Source organism: Myotis lucifugus, unplaced genomic scaffold (assembly GCF_000147115.1).
Source record: "Myotis lucifugus unplaced genomic scaffold, Myoluc2.0 scaffold_59, whole genome shotgun sequence".
Classification (NCBI taxonomy): domain Eukaryota; kingdom Metazoa; phylum Chordata; class Mammalia; order Chiroptera; family Vespertilionidae; genus Myotis; species Myotis lucifugus.
In genome coordinates this window covers 1,211,965-1,238,576 of record NW_005871107.1, presented here as the reverse complement: position 1 = coordinate 1,238,576, position 26,612 = coordinate 1,211,965, and the positions used below count along the sequence as shown (strand labels likewise).

At 35.8% G+C, this 26,612-nt stretch overlaps 1 protein-coding gene across 2 annotated transcripts in view; it reads right to left on the bottom strand.

Annotated features, from left to right (window-relative positions):
* ADGRB3 (adhesion G protein-coupled receptor B3) overlaps nt 1-26,612 on the bottom strand; it is a 677,464-nt gene that overhangs the window by 314,506 nt on the left and 336,346 nt on the right. For both annotated transcript variants that reach the window (XM_006089322.2, XM_006089323.3), the window contains 2 exons: nt 9,599-9,748; nt 8,477-8,552 (listed from right to left, as the gene is read on the bottom strand). In XM_006089322.2, the coding sequence (XP_006089384.1) occupies nt 8,477-8,552; nt 9,599-9,748 (226 nt within the window). The remainder of the gene's footprint in view (nt 1-8,476; nt 8,553-9,598; nt 9,749-26,612) is intronic.

Here is a 26,612-nt window from a genome sequence, read left to right as displayed (position 1 = left end):
AAATGCATTTCATGACTAGAGTAATAACAGTCTTTCCTGTCCTTGAAGTTTGTGTTACTTGGCATCAGTAACATTTAAAAATGGGTAGAGTTATTCACTCAAAGGAGACCTAAGTTATTCTTCACATTTTAAATAAAGGCTTAAGTTACTAAGGATATCTATGAAGCCTATCTCAAAGAAAGCAAAAAAGTGATTATAAAATGCAATGCAACTGTTTACAAGAGATTCACTTTAGGTATAAGGACATACATGGCTGAAACGGAAAGATGGAAAAGAATATTCCATGCAAATGATGACCAAAAGAGAGCAAGGATGGTCATACTTGTAGCACACAAAATAGTCATTAAGTCGAAACATTGTAATAAGAGACAAATAAAAAAATATATAAAATAATGAAAGGGTCAATTATCCAGGTAGATATAACAATTATAAACATACCTGTACCTAACAACTGAGTACCCAAATATATGAAGTAAACACTGACAGACTTAAAAGAGAAAGACAGTAACACAATAATAGAATAATGGTTAGGTTAATCAGATAGCATAAAAAAAAAGAACAGAGAATTTCAACAACACTATAGAACACTTGGACTAACAGACATATATAACATTCCATCCAACAGCAGCAGAATATACATTCTTCTCAAATGCATATAGAGCATTCTCCAGGATAGATCACAGGTGAGTCATTAAAGGGCCTTAACAGTCCTAGCCGGTTTGGCACAGTGGATAGAGAATTGGCCTGCGGACTGAAGGGTCCCAGGTTCGATTCCAGTCAAGGGCACATGCCTGGGTTGCAGGCTCAATCCCCAGTAGGGGGCATGCAGAAGGCAAGCTGATCAATGATTCTCATCATTGATGTTTCAATCTCTCCCTCTGCCTTCCTCTCTGAAATAATTAAAAATATATTTTAAAAAAAAGAAAAAAAGTTTTTCTTTCTGACCACAGTGGAATGAAACTAGAAATCAATGTAAAACTATAAAATTCACAGATATGTGGAAATTAAACAATACTCTCTTGAACAATCAATGGCTCAAAAAAGAGATCACAAAAAAAGTTTAAAAAATATATTTAATCAAATGAAAATAAAAACACAACATACAAATACATATGGAATGCAACAATAGCAGTATGAAGATCAAAAGATATAAGACTAAATGCCTTCACTTACAAAGAAAAAAAGCTCAAATCATCAATCTAACTTTACACTGCAAGCAGCTAGAAAAAGAACAACTAAACACAACGTTAACAGAAGGAAAGAAATTAATAAAGATTAGAGCATAAATAAATAAAATAGAGAAGAGAAAATCAATAGAAAATTTCAACCAAACTTAAGACTTGGTTTGTTTGCTTTTTTTAAAAAAAAACCAACAAATTTGATAATCTCTTAGCTAGAATAACTTTAAAAAAAAAGAGTGAAAACTCAAATAAGAAAAATCAGAAATGAAGAGGAGACATTACAACTGATGTTACAGAAATAAACAGGGTCATGAGAGACTACTATATGTCAATAAACTGAGTAACTTAAAAGAAATCAAATTCCTACCAAGACTGATTCTTGAAGAAATAAACATAACTATATAAATAGTAAGATTGACTTAGTAATCAAAAACCACCCAATAACAACAAAAAGACCATGATCAAATTAATTCACTGAAGAATTCCCCCAAACATGTAAAATATAATCTCTTCTCAAACTCTCCCAAAGCACTGATGGGGAGGGAATAATTCAAAATTCATTTATGAGGCCAGCATTACCCTGATAACAAAATCAGACAAAGATATCACAAGAAATGAAAACTACAGGCCCATATCCCTAGTAGATATTGGTGCAAATATTCTAAACATAATACCAAATTCAACATCACATTAAAAAGATCATACACCAAGATCAAGTGATGTATTGCTGAGATGCAAGGATGGTTCAACATACGAAAATCTGTCAATGTAATATACTACGTTAACATAATGAAGGTAAAAAAATGTATGTTCATCTTAATTGGTACAGAAAAAGCACTTAAACAAATCAACATTTTTATGTTAAAAAACTCTCAACAAATTAGGTATAGAAGGAATGTACCTCAACATACTAAAGGCCATATATGAAAAATCTACAACTATACATACTCAATGGTGGAAAACTGAAAGTGTTCACTGCAAGATCAGGAAAAAGGCAAGAATGCCATCAATTGCTCCTTCCATTTAATATAGTACTGAAATTCCTACCAAAGCAAGAAAAAGAAATAAAGAGCAAACAAATTGGAAAGGAAGAAAGAAAATTATCTCTGTTTGCAGATGGAATGATCTGTGGGGCTACTGGAGGGATGATGGGGGGGGGGCACTGGCACCTGCCTTGGCCGACCTGGCACTGCCCGCTTGCCAGCCCTGCCCCCACCACCGCCGCCTGTCACCAAACTCTGCAGGGTTACTGGTGGGGCGATCAGGGGATGGGGGGGCACTGGCACCTGCCTTGGTTGGCCTGGGGCCTACGGGCTGGGGCAGCTCCTGCATTGAGCATCTGTCCCCTGGTGGTCAGTGTGTGTCATAGGAACTGGTTGTTCCACCGGTCGTTCTGCCGTTTGGTTGATTTTCATATTAGGCTTTTATTATACAGGATTATTATAGAAAGAAACGCTGTCATATGCTACAACATGCATAAAATTTGAGGACATTATGCTAAAGTGAAATAAGCCTGTTGCAAAAAGGCAAACACTGCATGATTCCTCTTATATGAGGTATCTAAAATGTCCCATTTTTTAGAAACAGAAAGTAGAATGGTGATTTCCAGGGGCTAGGGGAGATGGTAAAAGGTGACTTATTGTTCAAGGAGTACAGAGTTTCAATTTTATGAAATGAAAAATTTCTAGAGATCTGTTGCACGATAAGGTGCATATAGTGAACACTGCTATTCTGTACACTTAAAAATAGTTAAGAGGGTAAATTTCATGTAAGGTGTGTCTTACCACATTAAGAAAAATGCAATTACAGGAGATATATCAGTGGAGAGGGTTATGGAACTAAATGTTCAAATAAAGTATAACTAGATAAAGTACAGTAAAAAGATGTTTATCATTTAATGAAAAATTTTAAAATTAGAGTAGCCTCTTTCCATGTTCAGAATATAGTTCATGTACCTTCTTTTTTTGGAATATATTTTTTATTGATTTCAGAGAAGAAGGGAGAGGGAGACATAGAAACATCAATGATGAGAGAGAATCATTGATTGGCTGCCTCCTGCAAGCCCCCCACTGGGGATCGAGCCCACAACCTGGGCATGTGCCCCTGATCGTAATCAAACCTGGAACCTTTCAGTTTGCAGGCCGATGCTCTATTCACTGAGCCAAACCGGCTAGGGTTCATGTAACTTCTAAATAGAGTTTTCCTAATTGTTTTAAACAAGCCCTCCCCCCCTAATTTTAATAAAAACAAAATAAAATAGATGGTTTCACATATGTCCTAGGTACTTGGAACTTCATCAAAATTATTAAGTTCCATACATTTGTTTATAAAACTAAAATCAGCTCATGGCTGCTAAAATGTAGGGTTAGGGTTAGGCTAACAGAGCTTTGAAAACTAAATTTGAAATTATGTTTGCTAAAGGGCGTTAACACTTAGGACTACAAAGAAGTTAAGTAATCAGGGATTTAAACTCACTTTTAATAGATATGGCTAAATTAAATTCATATTCTTGTAAATAATATACTGAATATATAATACTAAAATATTTAAAAGCATTAGCCAAGCAAACTGTTATCCTCATAGATGATATTAATTTCCTCATGGTAGGACATTATTAAAAGTTACAGACCATCACAAAACTACAATATTTCATTTCAAACTCAGAATGTAGAAGCAAGTTTCAAAGATTAGATCTTAAAACTGAAGAACAGGGGCAGTTGAGAGAATTGACTACTTCAGGTTGATTACCTTCAGGAAGTATTGGTATAAAAGTGATTGTTTTCACTTCTTTATTATTTTCAATATTACTTAGTACAATTGCTTTCCTGATTGCTTTTAATTCCCATAATATTGGAAACTCTAATGAATTCCATTTCCTAAATATGAAAAAATTCAGGATGATTTATCTCCATTAGGTTGGTGCACTTGACAGCAAATTCATGTGATTTTGCTTTATTGGAATTTGTTCATTTTTAAAAGATAATTTTCAAACAGCCACCAGTTGTTTTTTGATCAGCTGTATTTTTCCTGGCATTTTAATAATAGTGGAATTTGCATATAATTTTAATTAGATCCTTCACAATATCTTGAATGTTAATAGCTATATTAAAGTGCTTATTATTTTTTAACAGGATTACATCTTCTCCATGTCTTACCAGGAAAACTACACATTACTCCCACACTCAAAAGTATTGTGATTTTCCTACAAAACCAAAACCTGACTTTATTAAATGAATCAGAAAGTGGATTGTTTACAACTGTTTCTTGACCTCTTTGGCTTAAGTGTATGCGTGGATGCACCTTTTTTTCCTTAGAGATAATTTCCAGAAGGTCAGTTCTTAGAAGTGGCATTTCTATATCAATGGCAATGCATTTTTAAAGCATCTTGATATTGCCAAACTAAAAGGTTATTACAGTTTAAAAACCTCACCAGCAGCTGAAGTGCTTGCCAGGTTGTGAATGGTTTAGTTCTTTGACCTGAGTGGGGCCTGTGTGCAGGTGCCCTCACCTCCCCCTAACTATCCCTCTGACCCAGGCTGGCCAGCCTTCACCTGTCAGGCCCAAAAGTGGTCTTGAGGGGGTGGAAGAGTGACAGCCTCTAGCCTTACTATCAGTAGCTTGACTTGGGGCCACCAAGGTGAACCCAAGCTTGCCCACACATGGCCACCTCCTCCTGGGCCTTACAAGGTTTTCTGCAGAAGATACATATGTGTACACATTAATATACAGGTCCATGGGTGTACTGATTAAAGGAATGGATGCTGGCCTCATAGACGAGAGTCTTGGTTTTGGCAGGCAGAATACTGGAGTTGGATTAGAACTCAGTCACTTACTGGACATATAAGCTTGGGCAGGTCACTGAAGCAATAAGGAGCTCAGTTCTTTCATCTAAAAATTAGAGTTCTGGTGGGTACTAACCTTTAAAGGGCCTCGCCGCATTAATATCCACTGGTTCTATGCTTTTTAATCACAACAAAGTTGTGTTGTGATTCATCTTGTTTTGTGTTACATCAGAGCTCAATCACCCACACAAATAAAATCAGATCATTCCAAGTTTTATAAACCGATACAGTAAGAAATTTTTCTGAAGAAGAATAAAAGTGGGAGGCTGACAATAGCAGCACATATTTAGTTTGGACTTGAGTAGAGCATATTTCCTACATTGGAAGAGATAATTTGAATATGCTTTATGTAAAAGGAAAGACGATCAAGCAGTAACATAAAAATTACAGCAGAGAGAATAGCTACATGTATATTAGGGCAAGAGAAGAAAATTTTAAGTAAAAGAGTCAATATGCAGTTATTTATGTCTTTGTATGAAGGAAAAATTTTAAATTATATCTATTCAAAACATTACATGAAGTTCTTCTTTCCAGTCCCCATGAGGAAAATTATGCAAAGTATTGTTTTGAAGATGAGTATATCAAAATATAAAATCCCTGGAAACTTAACAGAATCCTAACATTATTCTGTGTATGGGAAACTTGGCTGCGAAAATGTCAACAGATAATTAGTAAAATGATCACTGAGGAAAGTGTGTTATTGAAATTTGGTAAATAATAAGTAAACATATAGAGTAAATTTATACATATTTTTTAAAATTTGAATGAGAAAATATTGCCTTTCCTATTGGGTTTAATTCAGTTAAATTTAGACAATAAACAAGATGTATGTAATATATTTTCATATTTTAAACACCAAATTTCTATGTGCTCTATTTTTATAAATGGCTTATATGGGATGTCCTATCATATAAGACAATTATTCCAGTAAACATTTCTTGGACCTTTATAATTTATTAAGCATTGTTCTGGGAATTTTGACCTTTCAGGAAATTTAAAAGAATTAAGATAGTAAGGTTAGCAGGGTTGCTGCTTAGTAAATGTTTATCGAATGACTATAAAACAAAATATCACCCTTACCCATTAAAAGGCTTACTCTATGTAGAAGATCTATATTTGGTACAATTACTCACTAAACTGTGTAGGACAACTTTTTGAAAAGGAAAAAATAACAAGCCTAAAAATGCTCACTTAGATTATTCTACTGTACAAAAGAAAAGAAAATAAGAAGTAAATGCAAATATTTCATTTTTCAAATAGTACTTAAATATTTCATCTTGAGCTTGCTATGTCATTATTTCTGGTCAATGAATCTAAATGTGAATATTGATTTCTCATAGTCATTTACCTAATTACTTTGTACACAGAAAGTATAAGTTGGTATACATAGTTATAATTCTTATTCAAAGGTTATCAAGGGTTTAAAGCTAAGGAATATGTCAGAACTCTAAAAAGTTCATAATTTTACTATAATAAAGATAGGGGATTTTTGAAGTTGGAAAGAACCTTTGAGGTAAACCCCACTTTATAAAAAAAAAGTCAGTGACTTGCTCAAAGGCTAATCTGAATCTCTTTGTCTCACAGGGATATTAGGGGAAATTCAAAGCTCCAAATGGCTCCCCGCTTTATCCATGAAATCACCCATAATACATCCTTTAATCTACCCACCAGTTGTAGTGACCACTGCCTTTGCCATGCTTTTAAAACAATGTTAAAATGCTAAGTAAATGTGTTTTCTTTTTACAAAAAGCTGATATCCCTAGATACATTTCCAATTCCCTTGACTGTATTGGTTTATGAAACTTGGAATGACCTGATTTCATTTGTGTGGGTGATGGAGCTCTGGTATAACACAAAACAAGATGAATCACAACACAACTTTGTTAGTCATGTGGGGAAATTCATTCACAGTCTAAATCACTTATGGTGAATATTTTATTTGCATTCACCATACCCCTCAGCAGTAAATAGAGTGAAATTGCACATGAAGTGCTTCTATTTTTAAAGTTGAACTGAAGGCAGATGATTACTCAGTGACTGGACAAGTTTATCATTTTTTGGTTATTTTAAATTGGAATGAAAACCCAAGTCGTCTGATTTAAAGAAGTGTCTCAAATTCTTGAAAGATGAACTTTACACAAGTGAACTCCCTGTGGAAATAAGTATGTAACATAGAGTATCTGGTGGTTACTTGTAACTTCAGCTCATTTCCCCTCAAATGAACATCATACACAAGGGTAGAGGCAGTTTTATCTGTGGGTAGTTGTACATACCAATGTGTTTTAATAAAGCCAGTGGAAAAGTTGAGAGTAAACTTATTAGTTTTGAAAACCTGTTACAAACCTATTCAAATTCAGAAAGCCCAAATTCCACCCAGAGAAGAGAGTTAAAGAGGACTAAATTCCCATAAATGTCTCTGTAGATGAAGGAGAACCTGCATTGTCTCGAGTGGGACTCTTGATGACTCACCAACTATACTGCAATTTGCTGTACATAGACTTTCTCCAAAGAATTGTGACTACTCACTGCAGCTGCAAAATCCTAGTTGCTTCTTTGGGAGGCCTTTTTCTGCTGGACTGAACTCTAATTGGTTTTATTTATTAGACCATTTGTTATACCCCTGGTATAACGGTACACATCATTCACAGTCTCTCCTCCCTAAAAATGTGAAGTTGTATTCATGAGGGTATGAGTAAGAGCTCACTGCAACTGTGGCTTTGTTTAACTGAAATACAACTTTATCTCAGTCCTCCAAAATGAGGCGTGATGGAGGAGACAGGTCACCATGAGTGGTAACATAACCATCCATAGATACAAGTGATGCCTTCTGTGAAACTAGGTAAGTTAGTTAAGGCAATAGATAAAACAAATGGATGTTGGTAGGATTACTATTTGTAATTGTTTCTTTAATGACTGGGAGAAAAGAAATGAAAAGATTTCTTCCAAAAATAGTACTCTAATTGAACAATAGCATTTTTTCTTAATGTGACTATAATTGAGTATATATCTAGAAACAAATTGAGATCTTGTGCAAATGAAGGAAAAAACCATGTATTCCCAGTCATCATGACACTTTTAATTTCATGCAATGTTTATGAACAGTACCATTATGTACAAATAAATAGAGAAGACATTAATTTTAAAACAAACCATTCCTCTATAAAGACTTGAGGTGTTTGGTTTTTTTTGTCTCCTCCTCAGTCTTAAGACAAGTCAAGATTAGTCACAAAAGAATTGCAGGACTATACTCACAGACCAAAATCATCCTTTCTAATTGTTTTGAAATGCATAGTATGCTAATAAGCTCTTCCTTAAATTGGTATTTTCTATTTCACTTAGGAAAAGCCTTTTGTATTAACAAAGCTTGTCAGGCTACTTTCATAGAATGAGCTATAATTACATTTTTTGGAATAATGTACAAAGGTTATAACAGCTTATTACTTTGCAGCTTACCTCAGAGTGGGCAAAATTAGATCTAAGTTTTTGTACAGGACTGCTCCAAGAACAAATACGGATGACTCATCTAATTCTAGAAAGAATAAAATTTTAAAATATTAGTAAAACAGCAAGAAACATGCTATGTCTTATAAAACTTTAATCTACTAATTACAAGGGGATCCCAGGACTTGCTGATGAAAGCTGGGTAAAAGAAATGCCTTCTTAACCATGAATGGGAAGGTTATTCCCCACACTCCACACATGGACTGAAGCTCTAAAAGATGTATTGTTAGTGGGTTTGTGTCAGAAAATAACCATCCTTTGAAGTAACCTTCCTTCATCAGGTTAAGAGAAGAAACTATCATTATAGCGAATAAGTTTAAAGTCCCAAAGATATGAGGAAAGACAGCCAATTCTCCTTTTGCAGCTCTACGTCATGAGGTCAAAACTTCCAAGGTAAGAATTAAGACCACAATGTCACTGTCCAAAATGACATTAATTTTAGAGACAAACGAAGATGTTCTTAAAACTTAACTTTTTCTTAAATCTGTTTTTATAGACCAAAAGAATATTTTCAAACCATAACCAATGTGAGGTGGAAGAAATAAAAATGACTTTGCCTGGAAAATGCAAGACATTTTCATTACCTGAAGCTAAAACATTAAGCCTCAGGCTTTCCAATGGGATAAGCCTGTCAATACGGAAACCTGACCATGTCAAGCTTAGGTCTATACTTTGCACTTGTATTTTTTTTCCATTTAAATAGATCCTTTGCTCCAGTAAATTGAGAGATTTAAAGACCAAATTTAAGTTTTCTCTTGTACAAAATTAGTTTAGTGACTGTTTCTAAATTGTTTAATATATGGAGATTTATGACCAGACTTTTTTATTTTTATACTTTTAATTTTTTTTTAATATTTATTATTTCTTTATTTTTTTCCCTTAGGCTCCATGGAATACTATACTTGGCATCCTGTTTAAGAATATTTTCTTTTTTAAAAATATTTTTATTGAATTTATTGGGGTGACATTGGTTAATAAAACCAGATGGGTTTCAAGTATACAACAATATAGACTTTTATTAAATGATCTTATCAGAAATATGTTGTCAAAACCCAAGTTATCTCACATACATACCTTTTGATGACACAGGAGTAAAAATGCTTTTTGGAATGACTACTCTATCTTCTGAGTTTCTTGCCCAGTCAACCATTCCCTTCCGTCCTTTCATTGGGAAGTTGATGTCCGTCAGAACAGAGGCTGCAGGAAGCTTCTGAATGCTAGCCACTATTAAAAAAGTAATAATGTCAACTCAAACTTTCCAGAGCAATCAAATGTGATCATATTAAACCATATAGTATATTCAAAATAAAATTTCAAGCCAAAATTACATTTATCAGAGTTACAAAACGGACACTTCTTCTATGAAACAATATGCATTAAGGTTGCTAATTCTTTTACTTATCAACCTGGGTTTTTGTTGCTTTTGGCAGGAATCATTCAATGAAGGTCAATGGTGGGGTGGATATTCGAAAAGTACCAGCAGGTACCACCAGGCAGGTTATTTGTGGGAGGCCTCCATTTCAATTGTTCGAAGCTCATGCTGTATTTTTTTTTGGTTAAATATTTTGATTAACACACTTGACTCACAGACTAAATTTTGCATTTAAATCTAAACTTTATATTCAGAACATTTTTTTTTGTATTTACATCTGAACATTGTCTTTGGGAAAAATTGTTCATGGATTAGGTGGAATGTCATGAAGACATGGAAAACAAAGCCATATTGCTCTGGGGGTCAGACTGTCAGAATGCACATAATGAGGCACCATGAATGCTATAACCATAGAACCAATATAACATGCAGAAATAGTAAACAAATACAACAAACAATTCTTAAACTGTGACCCCACAATTGAAAGTAAAAAATAAATATTATATATATGAATAAAAAATTATGTCTTTATTTGTAATAAGTATTTTAACATATTGAAAAATTATTAATTATATGTTTGCTGGATATATGTTTTATTATAAGTACTCAACAATATTACATATTTATTGTGTATATATATATATATATAAACAAATACATATAAAACTACATATAATAAAACTATGATGATAAATACTTAAGCACTTATTAATTATATACATTTCAATTAAGTAATGTAATTTTTATAACCTTTACATAGGACCATAATTGTTCTACATTGGTTTTAGGTGCCCCATGCAGGATTTAAATGGAAAGATGATAGGGAATCTCTAAAAGCTATCACAATAGGAAGGCAAAAGTAAGAAACCATTAGGCTCCTCATAAGTGGATTTCATTCTAAATAAACTTGTAATTTAAAGCAAGGGAGGATTAAAATGAAGATCTTAATGATATTAGTTGTATAAATATATTACTGCACTACTGGCTGAGTTCCAAATTAAATTGGGTATGTATTATTATACTTTATTAAAGCACTTTTAAGCTATTCTACACATCCATTATCAGCATCAGATGGAATTTCATTTGGCCTGTAATCTATAATAATAAAAGTTTAATATGCAAATTGACCAAAACCATCCAGATGTCCTTCCGGATGACCTTCCAGATGAAGTCGGGGCTGCAGCTGCGGGATCGAGGCAGCCGCTGTGGCTGTGAAGGCCTACTCTTGCATGAATTTTGTGCATCAGGCCTCTAGTTTGATATAATAAGCCTAAAAATGGATTTTGTAACTAAATGGTGAAGGAAAGGGAATACATAAATTAGTTATGAATGTTAAGTCCTGTTTTCAGATAACATCTCTAATTACTAGTATTTCATTTTATTTTTATTTTTATTTTTTTAAATATATTTTATTGATTTTTTACAGAGAGGAAGGAAGAGAGATAGAGAGTTAGAAACATCGATGAGAGAGAAACATCGATCAGCTGCCTCCTGCACATGTCCTACTGGTGATGTGCCCACAACCCAGGTACATGCCCTTGACCGGAATCGAACCTGGGACCTTTCAGTCCGCAGGCCGAAGCTCTATCCACTGAGCCAAACTGGTTTCGGCAAATTACTAGTATTTTAATTTCCTTCATTTTTCAAACCCTATAGTCTTTGTTGTCCAAAAATAACTCAATTCAAGTGTCCTTAAGGTCCAAATCCTCCATTGCACATAGATGGACACTATATTGCAATACACTCTTTCTTTGGAGTCCTACTGTAAACTCTATCCAATATGCAAAACTAAGCTCATCTATGTCCAAACTCCTTCATTCTAACTTTCGTTTTATTGGTGTTAAAGGAAATTTATTTCACCTCTGCTCTAAATCTAGTGAAGAGAAATGAAGGTTGTTTTTTTTTTGTTTGTTTTTACTGTCACACAACTGGTTCCTCCTATAAAAATAATGAAAGATAAATTGCTGGGCCTTGAAGTCTAATAATTCCTCTGTTTCCATATATATGAAAAGAAAAACTTAACAGAAAGAAGAAATAAAAAATGGAGAAGACATAGTTTCTATCGACTCTATATCATTTCATCCTGAATAAATTTTAGTATAATACCATGTTCTTAAAAATATAAAAATGTTATATTTAAATGTGGATCTATCTCTCTTTATAAAATACAGTTATTCTTCAATTAGAAGTGCATTGGATTTTTAATTATGACTATATAGATTATATTGTACTTTTAAAAATATATTTTATTGATTTTTTACAGAGAGGAAGGGAGAAGGAGAGGGATAGAGAGTTAGAAACATTGATGAGCGAGAAACATCGATTCAGCTGCTTCCTGCACACTCCCTACTGGAGATGTGTCCACAACCAAGGTACATGCCCTTGACAGGAATCGAACACGGGACCCTTTAGTCCGCAGGCTGGCACTCTATCCACTGAGCCAAACCGGTCAGGGCTATATTGTACTTTTGAACACAGTCTAGATTAAAGGAATATAAAAATAAATTAGGATCACTATTAAATCTCTACAAAAGTCCTTTGAACTGAGCATAAAGATACATAAAAACAAACATTTATTCATTAATTTTAGTAAGAATGCAGTTTTAAAGATGGTATTTTTAATAAATCATTATAAAAAGGGATACTTCATAGATTCAAATGTTAGCCTTCAAATTATCAACATACATGTTCCTTAAAATATGAAGTATTTAAAATTATACATCTTTATCTTAAACACACGAGGAAGGTCCTTAAGAAGACATTGCAGTTTTTTTATGACCCTGCACTGATTAACCAGAAAAACTATTTCCACACAAATGCTTTAAAGAGGGTTTTTATATCCTGCTTTTTTCAGTCCCTGTACCAGACACCTGGCCCAATCCAATCCTCAATTATTTCCCTTCTTGACCGAGTTTAACCGTTTAAAACCCCTAGGTAGACTTTAGATGCATTTATAGTCTTTAGTGAACTGGGAAGCTCATACGTTGAGTGAGCACTAAAGAGGTATGATTTAAAATGAATGTCTTAAACTATGTCAAGAGTAAATATGCGCCAAAACCGGTTTGGCTCAGTGGATAGAGCGTCAGCCTGCGGACTGAAAGGTCCCAGGTTCGATTCCGGTCAAGGGCATGTACTTTGGTTGTGGGCACATCCCCAATAGGGAGTGTGCAGGAAGCAGCTGGTCGATGTTTCTCTCTCATCGATGTTTCTAGCTCTCTATCTCTCTCCCTTCCTCTCTGTAAAAAATCAATAAAATATATATTTTTTAAAAAAAGAGTAAATATGCGCCAGGACTGGCAAAGGGACCTGAATGCAAAGCACAAGTGCAAAGCTATATACTTTGGTTCTGTAATAATTTCTGCATTAAAACCAGTTATAGTGGGAGTTTAGATGATAGAGCAGCTTTCCTCAACACTGAGAAAATGCCTTTTTTATTATTATTGAATTTATTGGTGTAACAATGGCTCACAAAACCATATAGGTTTCAAGTATACAACTCAAGAAAACATCATCTGCACACTGCATTGTGTGTCCATCGCCCCAATCAAAGATTCTTTCCTTCCTCCTTTTCCCCCTTTGCCTACCTCCACCTACCCCACAATATAAATGAGATCATATGGTATTTGTCTTTCTCTAACTGGATTATTTCACTTAGCATAATACTCTCCAGATCCTCAGATCATCCAATGCTGTCACAAAAGGTAATATTTCTTTCCTTTTTTTTTTTTACAGCCATGTGTAAATGTATCATAGCTTTTTTATACGGTACACTCATCTACTGATGGGCATAGATCTTGGCTATTGTAAATAATACTACAATGAACAAAGGGGTACATATATTCGTTTGAATTAGTGATTTGGGTTTCTTTGGATATATTCCCAGAAGTGGGGTTGCTGGGCCAAATGGCAGTTGCATTTTTAATTCTTTGAGGAACCTCCCTACTGTTTTTCACAGTGGCTGCACCAGTCTGCATTCCCACCAGCAGTGTACTAGGGTTCCCTTTTCTCCACATCCTTGCCAGCACTTGTTATTTGTTGATTTAGTGATGGTAGCCATTCTGATACCTGTGCGGTGATATCACACAGAAGTCTTAATTTGCATATCTATGATGATTTGTGACTTTGAGCAGAGAAAAAGTTTTTCTTACGGAAGTTAAAGTACTTAGAAGAAAACTCAAAAAACACAGTGCCCCTGAACAAGTAGGTACATCTTTTTTTTTTATATATATATATATATTTCATTGATTTTTTACAGAGAGGAAGGGAGAGAGATAGAGAGTTAGAAACATCGATGAGAGAGAAACATCGATCAGCTGCCTCCTGCACACCTCCTACTGGGGATGTGCCCGCAACCCAGGTACATGCCCTTGACCGGAATCGAACCTGGGACCTTGCAGTCCACAGGCCGACGCTCTATCCACTGAGCCAAACCAGTTCTGGCGAGGTACATCTTTTGAATGCTCCAAGAATTACCCTAAATTCATTGTATTGTGTTTTCATTACAACACTAGATTTGATCTCTTATGTAATAAAAATAGGTGACTCATCACTGATAAACTTTGGTGTAAAACCAGCTGCATTTTCATTTTGCAATTTTAATACTTTTATTTTGACCTTGGATATGCAGTCCTTTGAAAGCATCATGTCTGTTACAGGCCAAGCTCTTAAAGGATTCATGTTCAGTATAGATTTTTGCTCATCAGAAAGAATAGGGAATTTTTGCAGATGGTTCTAAAAGCACAAGAGGTGTTTTTTTTTCTTTGTATGTGTGTGTGTGTGTGTTTGTCACCACTGAGCCCTCCTGTGGTTCATCAAGCAGGGTGGTGTTTCTAGCCTTGTTCCATGATGTTCTACCTTTTGCTTTTACCGAGGTCCTGGAGGATGGGGACTATGTGTTCTTCATTCTTATGTGAATGATGCACAAACAAGTTAGAGTTAATTAATTTGTACACCAGTTGCATCATGGATAATGGAAGGCATGTAGAAGGAAAACGCTGTGGAGCAAACGTGCGTGGGTGAATGTAGCAGGAGGAAGCCAAATGGACAAAGGAGGGTCAGTAAAGGAAAGTGGGCGCTTAACCAGAATGGCTTAAGTGTGGACTCTGTACCTGGGCCCTGGATACAAAACCCTGGTATTTTAGGGTAACTATAATGTTCTAATTTTTTGTGGGGGCAGTCTCAGTTTATCCCTGTTTTGTGTAATTATGAATGGCATCCCCTATCACTCTCAAAAGTCTCATTTTAGAAAATAAATTCCATGTTCATCTTACATGTAGTGTGACACTGGGAAAATGGCCTAACCTCTCTGTGCCTCAACTTCCTCTTCTGTAACATGGGAATGATACTAGCTACTACATCAGGATTTTGGAGGATGAAATAAGTTAGGCAACTGATAGTTTTGTTCATGCACATACAGCAAGCACACAAGGACTGAGTAGAATCTGCATGCAGTGTAACCCCCTGGCACTTAACAGCTTAAAAAGCCCTGGTTTTTAATCCTCACCTGAGGATATTTTTCCATTGACTTTTAGAGAGAGTGGAAGAGAGAGGGAAAGTAAGAGAGAAATATAAATGTGAGAGAAACACATCAATTGGTTGCCCCCTGCATGGGCCTGGCCAGGGCCTGGGCTGGCGAGGAACCTGTAGCCTAGGTACGTGCCCTTAACTGAACTCGAACCCAGGACTCTTCAGTCCACAGGCCTATGCTCTATCCACTGAGAAAACCAGCTAGAGCAAAAAAGCCATGGTGGTTTTTTTTTGTATTTATACAACAATGCTAAGGGCAGTTGGAAGAGAAGGGAATAACAGCTGATACTGACTGTACAATAGTTCCGTATCTATCAAATGCCTCCTTTGTGCTAGGCACTGTTCTCACCACGGCATTTAGTGCTTTACACATGATCATCTTAATTATATTTAAGACAACCCTGGGAGATACTGTTATTATCAGTAGTATATGATTTTGCACTCTGTGGTGCAGTTTGATTTTTACCTAACAAATGTATACCAAATTTACCTTGCCTTACTGTAATATTTTTTGGACTGACTATAAAAGACAAGTATAATGATTCAAGTAGAGGAAATAAAACTCTTTCACTTGTCTAACAGGAGATCAAAACTAGATACGACTGAAGAACAGTGGTTACCAAAAGGGGATATTGAGATTATATATATCAATACATGCAGCATAATCTTTATGTTTTCACATCTCTATGAAAAATCACATTTTAGAATTCTAAAACAGTGGCTTATAGGAAACACTCAGACATTCAAACAGACAGATTTTTAGTTGTTCTCCTCTTTGCTCTGCCTCCCTCATTTACTCTGTTTACTTTCCCAAAAGTCTGGAATGAGCAATATGAAGGCGATAGAGAAAGATCCAGCTCACTAGAGAGCAGTATGTAGCCATCACTTTCCAGGAAACACAGCCACTAGGCAGGGGCGGCTGCAAGGACCCCGGTGCTGAGAGCACAGTGCACCCTCAGTTCCATCTCCACCATCCCCATTACACAGTGTAGGATCCTCTCATCCCAGGAGCGGCACACAGCAACTTAGATGGTCTCAGACTTAGAAATGTTCTTCCCATGAGGAGTTTACAGAGCGTTTTTTATTTTTAAGAGAAAAAAAGCAGGATTCTCTTAGTTTCAAAACTAAGACAAATTAGATAGACAGTCAATAAAGTAATGATATGGCATATCAAAAAAACTTTTTTCAACCTGTTGCCTTTTAATGACATAGTATATGTATCGAAACTTTAATTAACCATTTTGCATATTCCTTTTCAGAAGCAAAATTAAAAAAGGAACTTGCAAATTGTTTGTGAGTCATCAGCTTTAGATTCTATTTAGCCATTTCAATCAAGCCTGGGAGCCTTTGCACGGGTGGGCATGTTTCTCTTTCCTGCTCAGGGTCTTTTTGCCAGACTTCAGTGCTCTCTACGGGGGACCCTGTCCGCTTCCTCTTGGGTCTCCCCCACTCCCCCACATGCAGTCATGCGGACACAGGTGGTACATGCACTCCATACACATGGCTCTGTTCCGCTGAACTGTCTCAACTAGGGACTGGCCAACTATAACTCACAGGCCAAATCTGTCCTACCAGCTATTTGCATTTGGTCTGCAAGCTAAAAATGATTTTCACATTCCTAAAAGGTTGAAAATAAATGTTTGAGAACTATTTCTTGGTGCGTGAAAAGTAAATGAAATACAGTTCCCAGTGTCTACAAATACATTGGGACACAGACACGCCCCTTCATTTACTAGTCCATGTTGTCTAGGGCTGCTTTCATGCAACAGTGGCAGAGTTGGATAGTGACAGCGCAGACTACATGGCACACAAATCCTAAAGTAGTTACTGCCTGGCCCTTCACAGAAAAGGTTTGCCCACCGCTGTTCTAGATATATGTTAGAGAAGTCATTTTTTAAAAATTTTGTTTTATTGCTTAAAGTATTGCAAAGAGTATTACATATGTTACACTTTTCCTTTAAAAAGAAATACATTCTAAAAGCATCTTAGTTTGTGCACTTTTTCTGTTATCTATTGCATGTTCTTTCTGACTTTTTTTCGATGCTACACAGAATATAGTGAGGGAAGTTTAAACAGATCATGCCATTTTTTTCCAGTTTTTAAAAAGAGTATGTTTAGTGGATTTTAAAAACAGGCGTTGATGATCACTCATCTTCTCTACAAAATGTACTTTATGATTTAACATAAATATAAAATAACTCCTAACATAAATATAAAATAAATGTGAAATCGGACTCACTTTTGCATGTCTACCTGAACAGTAAAAACAAATCAATATACGAAATGCTTTAGGAAACAAATTCTTCCTTTTCCCCCAACCAGTGAAATTAAGAACAGAGTTCCTGCAGAGGAAGGAGTACTAAAGGATGGAAAATTAACCAAGTATACACCTGAAACTTATATAATTTCATTAATCAATGTCACCCCAATAAATTTAAAAAGTTCAAAAATAGGAGAGCTTTTGTATATGCAGCACAATTGACTCTCTTTTCATGTGTGTGTTACTGTTTTGCTATTTAAGGGTGTTGAAACTTTCCTAGAGAAATAAGTCTGGAAATTATGAGGAGTTAGGCACCCATCAGGCAAGAAACAACAACTCAAGTCAACAACTCAAGGGCTTCCCAAGATAGCGAATCATCCATTTCCAGAGGAGTAATGCAATGGCAAGAGAAAACAGCAAGGAGAAAAGAGATCACTGTGGAAATTCATTCTTCCAGCAAACCTCGGTTGAGCCCTAAGAGAGTTCCAAGCACTGTTCTATCACTGAGCAAATGAGAAAGAGACACAGATTCTTCACCCTTAAAGAGCTCATACTCTCAGGAGAACACACAAATTTTAAGGAACAAACAATGCAGATGGCATGAAAGAAAAAAAAAAACTTATGAGACAGAGCACGGTTGGTTGTGGGGAAGGCCTTTCTTATGAGGTGTAACTGGGCTGAGGGCTGATGGTTGCACATGAGCTATGGGAAGAGGAAACTGCCTGGCCTGGGAAAGGTAGGTGCAGTTCCAGAAGTGTCAGAACATTCTTAACAGGGGAAAATTGCTTAGTTAGAGTAGGAGAGGAGGCTGGACATTATACTGTAGGCTGATAGCTGGTGATCCGGAGCATGATGAAATTTAGAACTTGGAGATGTAAACTGGATGCCTTCTAATTAGAAGTAATAGTTGATCGTGTAGGCATGGATATGTTCTCCTAAAGAGAGAATACAATAGACAGATTCATTCATTCAACAAATATTAATTGAGCACCTATTACACGCCAGGCACAGTTCTGGGCACTATAAATACATCAGTGAACAAAACAGCGAGAGGTCCCTACCCTCAAGGGTTTGGCATGGAATCTGGTGAGAGACAGACAAGGAATAAATAAACACAACCAGATGCCAGTAATGCGAAATGATATAATAGAGAATGATGATTGGAGTTCAGAAACTTAGGGACAGCTTCTTTGGTAAGCTGGCATTTGTGCTGAACAAGTGAGATGGAGAGCTCTGCAGGGAACAAGAAGATGACAGAAAAAAGCTGCAGAATGTACTGTAGGAAAGGCTCACTTTTAGAGGATTAAGAGAAATAAACAGGGGAAAACATAAAAATAAATGGAGGAGAGGGGGGAGAGAGGGAGAGAGGGAGAGAGAGAGAAAGAGAGAGAGAGAGAGAGAGAGAGAGAGAGAGAGAGAGGACAATAGTAAACTAACTCAGGAACAGAGAGGTATTTGAATAATGGAAGAGTGGCTTTATAAGGAGTCAAAGGCTTTATAAGCTATGGAGAAGGGATGTTGGTCTAAAAATGTGAAAACCGCCCTGGCCGGTTTGGCGCATTGGATAGAGGGTCAGACTGCGGACTGAAAGTGCAGGCTCAATCCCCAGTGGCGGGTGTGCAGGAGGCAGCTGATCAATGATTCTCTCTCATCATTGATGTTTCTCTCTCCTCCTCTCCCTTCTTCTCTGAAATCAATAAAAATATATTTAAAAAATAAATAAAAATGTGAAAACCATACTTTAACATTAGTTGCAGGCATGCTGTATTATACTAGTAGATGTTGGGAAACTTTTTCTATAAAGGATCAAAAAGTAAATATTTTCATCTTTGTAGGCCATCAGGCCTGTTGCAACTATCCAAGTCTGCTTGTAGGATGTGAAAGCAGCCATAAATGAAGATATCACAGGAAAATATGGTATTTATAAAATAAATACAGTTGTCTTATATAAGCAGTATTGTTTGTGGTCACATTATACATGACTGTCTTGTTTGCTGACCTTGATCAAGATGCGCGTGTTATTGTTGTTTTCAGAGCTTTTCCTAACTAGGCCATTCTTTTTTATTATTATCCTTGAATTTCTGCTACATTATTTTTTCCTTAGCTTGGTCTGTTCTCCACTGCCCCATCTAAAGAAATTCAACTTTCTCCCATTCCTGTCTATTATATAATCCTGTTTATTTTCTTTATGGCCCTATTTACAGTTAAAGTTTGTCCAGTTTATGTGGACTGACTCCCACACTAGCCTGTAAGTGCCAAAAGGAAAGGAATGTTCCCTATTTACTGTTGTGTGATAGAATCCTAACATGTAGTAATGTTTGACAAAACACCGCATATATTTTTTTAATGAATGGGTTTTACCAAAGGCTTAGTAGGAGGCATTGGGGTTTAATGTGATAACTATGGGCCCTGGAGACAGACATAGATTTCCAATTACTTTGTGATCTTTGGCAAGTCATTTAATTGCTCTTCAGTTTGACCATCTGTAAAAATCAATAGCCTTTCATGATGATTAAGCCAAAGGCAGGTAGCTCATTCCTTATACACAGTAAGACACAAAATATGCCAATTCCCTTTTATTCTTCACCTTAACCATTCTCTGCCTTGTGTGAAATAATGTAGAAGATCCAAAAAAGAAAAAGTTCTGCCCGAGCAGTGTGGCTCAGTGGTTGGGGGTCCACCCATGAACCAAGAGGTCACTGGTTCCATTCCAGGTCAAGGCACTTGTTCAGGTTGCAGGCTCAATTCCTAGTAGGGGGTGTGCAAGAGGCAGCTGATCAATATTTCTCTCTCATCAATGTTTCTATCTATCTCTAAAAATCAATAAAACATACTTTAAAGAAGTTCTTACATAGAAAAGATTATAACCAAGTGACAAGATAGCCATTTTACACAAATATCTTAAGTAGAGGTAGAATGGGTGTAAGAACCTTTCTTATGAACTCCAAAACTGTCTACCTTAATTGTCAATTAAATATCTTCAGGCATCTCAAAGGTAGCATAGTCAAAGCTTAACTCTTGATTTCTACCCATTCGTCATCATATTCTCTCCTTATTCAGTCTTTCCCATCTCTGTGGAGGGTACCTCCATCCATCCTTTTCTCAAGACAGAAAACAGTAAGTTATCCTTGACATTTCCATATGCTCAACCCTGGAACCTAGTTCCTCACTGTGCTTGTTCTTTCCCTTCCAAAATGCAACTTTAAGTTGTTTCCTTATCTCTACCTTGACTGCCACACAATTACCCATCAAATCTTGCCTAAATTAAAACAACTCACTATATTCACTACTTCCATTCTTGTCCCTTTGCTAGTCACTCTCTACATGACAGTGAGTAAAGCAGAGTAGAGTCATGTCACCCCCCCCCCCGCCCCGAGTGATTTCCTGTTACATTTGTATGAGATTAGCAACCCTTTGCAGGGTCTCCTCCACCTAGTCCTTGACTTCTTCAGTGTTAGCTCCTGACTTTTCCCACTAACAACTGTTCTCCAGTCACACACTTGTTTCATTCCAACTCATCCCTTGGCAAATTCTTACTCAACCATCAGATTATGGCTTAAATGCCCAGGAGAACTTTCCAGCACTGAGCAACCATCACCCTCATATCTAAGTTAGGAATCCAGGTTAGTCTCTCTTTTGATATCATTTACCATGATTTGAAAGAGAAAGAGAGAGAAGAAGAAGAAGAGAGAGAGAGAGAGAGAGAGAGAAGAAATATAGATATATATCTATATATCTCTCTATATATTTATCTCTCTATATGTATTTTTGTTTCTAAAGTTATTTTTTCTTATATTGCATATAATACAAAGTACATGTTCATTCATTTACTTAAGTTTCATTTTTAGAAACTTAATATCTTTCTCACCAGAGTATAACCTCCATAAGGGACAGATTCAGGCATGTTTGGCTTATCTTTTTGTGACCAAAGGATAGTTGGTACCTGGAAAGCACTTAATAAATATTGATTTACTATAAGTAAGGGAAGAAGAACTGAAGAATAGGAGATTAATTTTAACTTGAGAGGGGGAACTGGGCACAAGGTTAAGTACATGATTCTAAGATAATGGAACTAAGAACAAGGAGGTGATTTTAAGTTGTAGAATTTTAGACACTTTATCTTCCCAAAACAGGAAGCAGGGCCCCTATGCCCTTTCCAAAAGGGAGAGGATTAAAGTTAGACATATGTGCTTCACCAAATGCAATTTTTTGAACAAAGAGAGAAGGTACAGACAACAGTGATAGAGATACTATTTACTGAGCACCTAAGTGCCAGCAATGGTGCACTCTCGCACCTGATTCCAGAAAACAAGCACAATTAATCCCATCATAGGGCAGTTTTGGATCATGCTGGAAAAATAATCTTTAGATCCTAATGCCATTATAGTAGAGACTAATGACTTTATGGCTAGAATATAAACACAGTAAAAGATGACTGTTCACAACAATTACTACTTGATATAGAGATATTTGTGAATTTCATTTCTTTATCATCACATTCAGAAAAGCTTGGTCTTTGGATCATCAAACCAAATAAAAAAAAAATATCTGCAAACAATAACTTACTCTTCCTCCCCCCACACATAAACATAAAAAAGCACAAACATAAAAAAACACAAACTCTAAGATTAAATTGAGTGTTCTATTTCATTATAATAATTTATATGTAGTTAAAAAGGGCATACCAATCAGTAACAATTTTGTCATCTATGTAGTCTAAGTTATATTACACAATAACATATTTACTTTTCTGGAAGAAATTGGTATGTAAAAATAATATTCCATATTTCTAACATACTATGGCATTTTTGAAATAGCCTGAATTTTTTAGAATTTTAAAGATGATAGAGGTTATCCTCTTTAGTAAGATAATTATTATAAAAACTGAAGGAGTTAGGAAAAATTAAAATAGAGTTAATCAGGCAATGAGTTTGGAGAAAGAAAATGGAGATTACCTAGAAAAAAAGAAGAGAGAAATTAATGCTCTCAAATAAAAGACAGATTTTTCCAAAGAAGGAAGGTTCATATTTCAAAAAGTAATAAAGCAGCTCAAATGGACACTGAAGTTGATTATTAAGAAATTTTGCAGTGGCAAAGAAAATATTTCAGTATCTTAGTCTCAATTATATCCCTCTGTGTTCCTACTGTATTTAGAACCCTACTAATAATTTCAATATACCAGCCTTTATTTGATTTCAAAATATGTATATTAGATATATAACCTATTATCCAGTATAAATCATTCCCTTATGAACTATTCAGTCCCCATATGAATAACATTCTATTTTGTAGTTACCAGCTAAACCTTGAATAAAATACTGTTCAGCATGTAAGTCATATGTCCTTTAAATCTTATTATTGGATTTTCAATTTAGTTTAACTTTTATTAAAATGTATATTTATTCCTTGATGTAACATAAAATAAACCCCATTAATTTCCCCCTAAGCCCATAGCATGAATTTTAAAACAACTGCATCCATCTATAATAACTGCATTGCAGGTTTGAACACTGATAAATATTTCAGAACACACACACACACACACACACACACACACACACACAGGCACACACGCATCTGCTCCCTCATATTCATAAGGCACAGACTGAAATAGAAGATCAAATGAAAGAAAACACATTAAATTAGCCACAGGAGTAATTACTTACATTTCTTGAGTTGAAACTCTTCATGTAAAAATTTTTAGTAGGTAATAAAAGCAGAAAAATATTTTTGTTCAAAAGATGTTATTTAAGAACAAAAGAGAATAGATTCATTTATGAATTCAGGGGGATATAGTAATAGTACAGAATTATTTGATGCCTCTACAGAGATAACTGCTATAATTTTGAAGACTACAGGTGATAGATTACATGTTAAGGAGCAGAAATTATAAAATTAAAGTAGAAAAGATTCCTTTGTATGAGCCATTAAAGGGATCTAGGATATGATTAGTGACAAATAAATACATGGAGGAGAGGAGTAGCTTCTTAAGATAGCAAAGTGCAAATCAAGTTGAAATGTTTCTAGGGTCTTAGGGTAATTGTACCACAGAAGAAAATTGTGTAACAAACTAATTTTAAAACATACAGACATGCCCGTCTGGCGTGGCCCAGTGGCTGAGTGTCCACCCATGAACCAGGAGGTCACAGTTCCATTCCTGGTCAGGGCACATGCCCAGGTTTTGGGCTTGATCCCCAATAGGGGTGTTCAGGAGGCACCTGATTAATGATTCTCTCTCGTCATTGATGTTTCTATCTCTCCCCCTCCCTTCCTCTCTAAAATAAATAAAAATATATTTAGAAAACAAAGAAACATACAGACACATCACAAGTGGTGTTTGTGTCCCTATGTTTCTTTGTTTTCTAAATATATTTCTAGATTCAGTTATATTATCTGCCTAGAAATCTGGGATCCTGGTCTACTTTCTGTCATAAACAATTAGTTTACTATTGAGATGTGAGTAAAATAAAAACAACTAAGGCTATTAAATTTAGGTAGGAACTTTAGAAGCTCCCTAGAAGGGCAGACTGTGGCTATGGGGCACTGAGTGACCTGACCAAGATCACACACCCAGTCAGTAGCACAGCCCATATTTGGCCCTACACTTGTCCACTGCCGCTTACTGAGGGCCTATTACATGCCATGTGCTAAATATATATTATCTTTCATCTTTACAATAACTCCTCAGGGAAGATATTATAATCTCTACTTCAGAAAGGAGAAAACGGAGGGCTTTAGAGATAAAATAACCTGCAGAAGGTCAGTCAGTTGTAGAATAGCCCAGGTTTGCAGCCGAATCTAGCTCTAAAGCCAGCATGTTTTCCTAGATACAAAACAGCATCCCTGCTTGCATCGACACAAAGGGCTCTGATCTTTCATCTGAGTCATATTTTTTCAGCTGTCACATTCAGATGAGAATCTATGTATTTGGAATTCAGTGAAGGAAGCAATGGAGAAGAGGAATAATTTAGCACAGAATTCTTGCTATTACCAAATTTAAAAAAAATAGAAAAAATATTGAAAGGGAATCAGTGCCTTTTTTTCTCTTCACTGGTTATTGTTACAGAGGCAGGCCACTATTGCCATAGAGATAAGCAAGCATTGCCATAGAGACAGTTAAAATGAAATTGTTTTTCATATTCACACAAAGTCACAGCAATATCCTTCCAATTGAGTTGAACAGCAAAATCAGAAAGAAGGCATGCACCAGGCAGATTTTAGTAATTTCAAATCCTTATTGCATAAACCAATAGAGACCAGCGACATTCTTTTATAACATTCAAATTTTGTTTTTTGCAGGCTTTAGATTTCATATCTCTCTTCTGTGCTATAAGTGCAAGTCTACCAGATTCTGAAGGAATGAGTCTCCAACAGAAGAATGAAATCATACTGTGAAGACCGATTCCCACATCTTTCAGCTGCAGCATCTCCAGGGAACTGGGAAGCCATTTAAATTCCCATCTGGCTTCTGTGCTAATCCCACCCCTGAAAGTCTTTCCTAGTTGAAGTCCTCCTCCAGACACTTTGAGCTGAGGCAAAACACTGGTCCCTTTATACAAACTCCTCTTCACACCCTCCCTAGGGCACAGTCAGGAGTAACTTCTTTGCAGAAACGGATGCTCTTTCTAGAGAATAATTAAAGAAAATTCCAACCCCAGATGTTGGTAGTTAGGTCTGTGTGTCAATATGAGAGAAACCCAAGAATTCTTTGTCTGTATTCTCACTAGAAATTTTGAAATTGTGGGGTGATTTTTAAAATACATATGTTCTCTTGATTTCAGAGAGTGGAAGGGAGAAAGAGAGAGAAACATTGATCAACTGCCTTCTGTAGGTGTCCTGATCTGGGACCTAACACACAACCCAGGTATATTCCCTGACCTGGAATTGAACCAGCAACCTTTAGGTGCACAGGATGATGCTCAACCAACCAAGCCACTCTGGCCGGGTGAAATTGTGTTTTTTCTTTTTCAAGAAAGCTTTCATAATTCATGTCCAAAATATACAATATACCAAGATACACAATATACCACTATAATGTGCATGTTCACCACCTCCATTACATACATTTTATTCTTTAGGCCTTGAACTCTTTCCCCATAGATATGCATAGCGATGGTAGAAGCCAACTTTTCCTCTGCCTTTCCTGTTCATGCTCCAAATGCTGCTGAGCATCACTGTGTATTCTAGATGTTGCACATTTCCAACTGAGTTTTGTGTGACCTCATTTGGTTTTTTGACCACAAGCATTTTCCCAGTAAATATAAATATTCATAAGAAATAATAGGCCTCAGTGATTTGGTCTTTACCTGGGTATTCTCCAGGAGACAGCTGCTAAAGAGATGAAGACTAAATGAGTAACATAAGTTCAAAAATTTTCAGTGACTAGACATGTTATAAAGATTCACTACAAAAATAATCCAGGCACCCTTTAAACATGTGTGAATATCCAGAAAAACAATTTTAATTTTTAAAATAAAGTAGATATATATGAAACATATGACTACAAATAAAAATAAAGGTCAGAAGTCATTCTCGCTTGATGTAGAAATACAAAATATGTTAGTAAGATTTCTATGGAATCTTTTCAAAAATTACAGTGAAGTTTTTTTGCATAACAGAAGTAGGTTAGAATGTGGTTGGCTGAGCAAGATAACAAAACAAATCTGTAACTTGCATTTATTAAGATGCAACAGAATAAGAATGCATCCTCTCTGAATGGGAAGCACTGGTGTAGGGCAAACTGTGTGGATGGCCTAAACACTGACAGCAAGGTTGTTAGGGGTAAACAGTATCATGAATATTTGTTAAAAGTGTTAATTTGGCAAGTGCTACATAATATATGGAATAGTTTACCAAACATTTTCCTATCATTGTATTCACTTCTGAAAAGAGTCCCTTAGAATAATAACCACTATTTGATACTAGGGGAT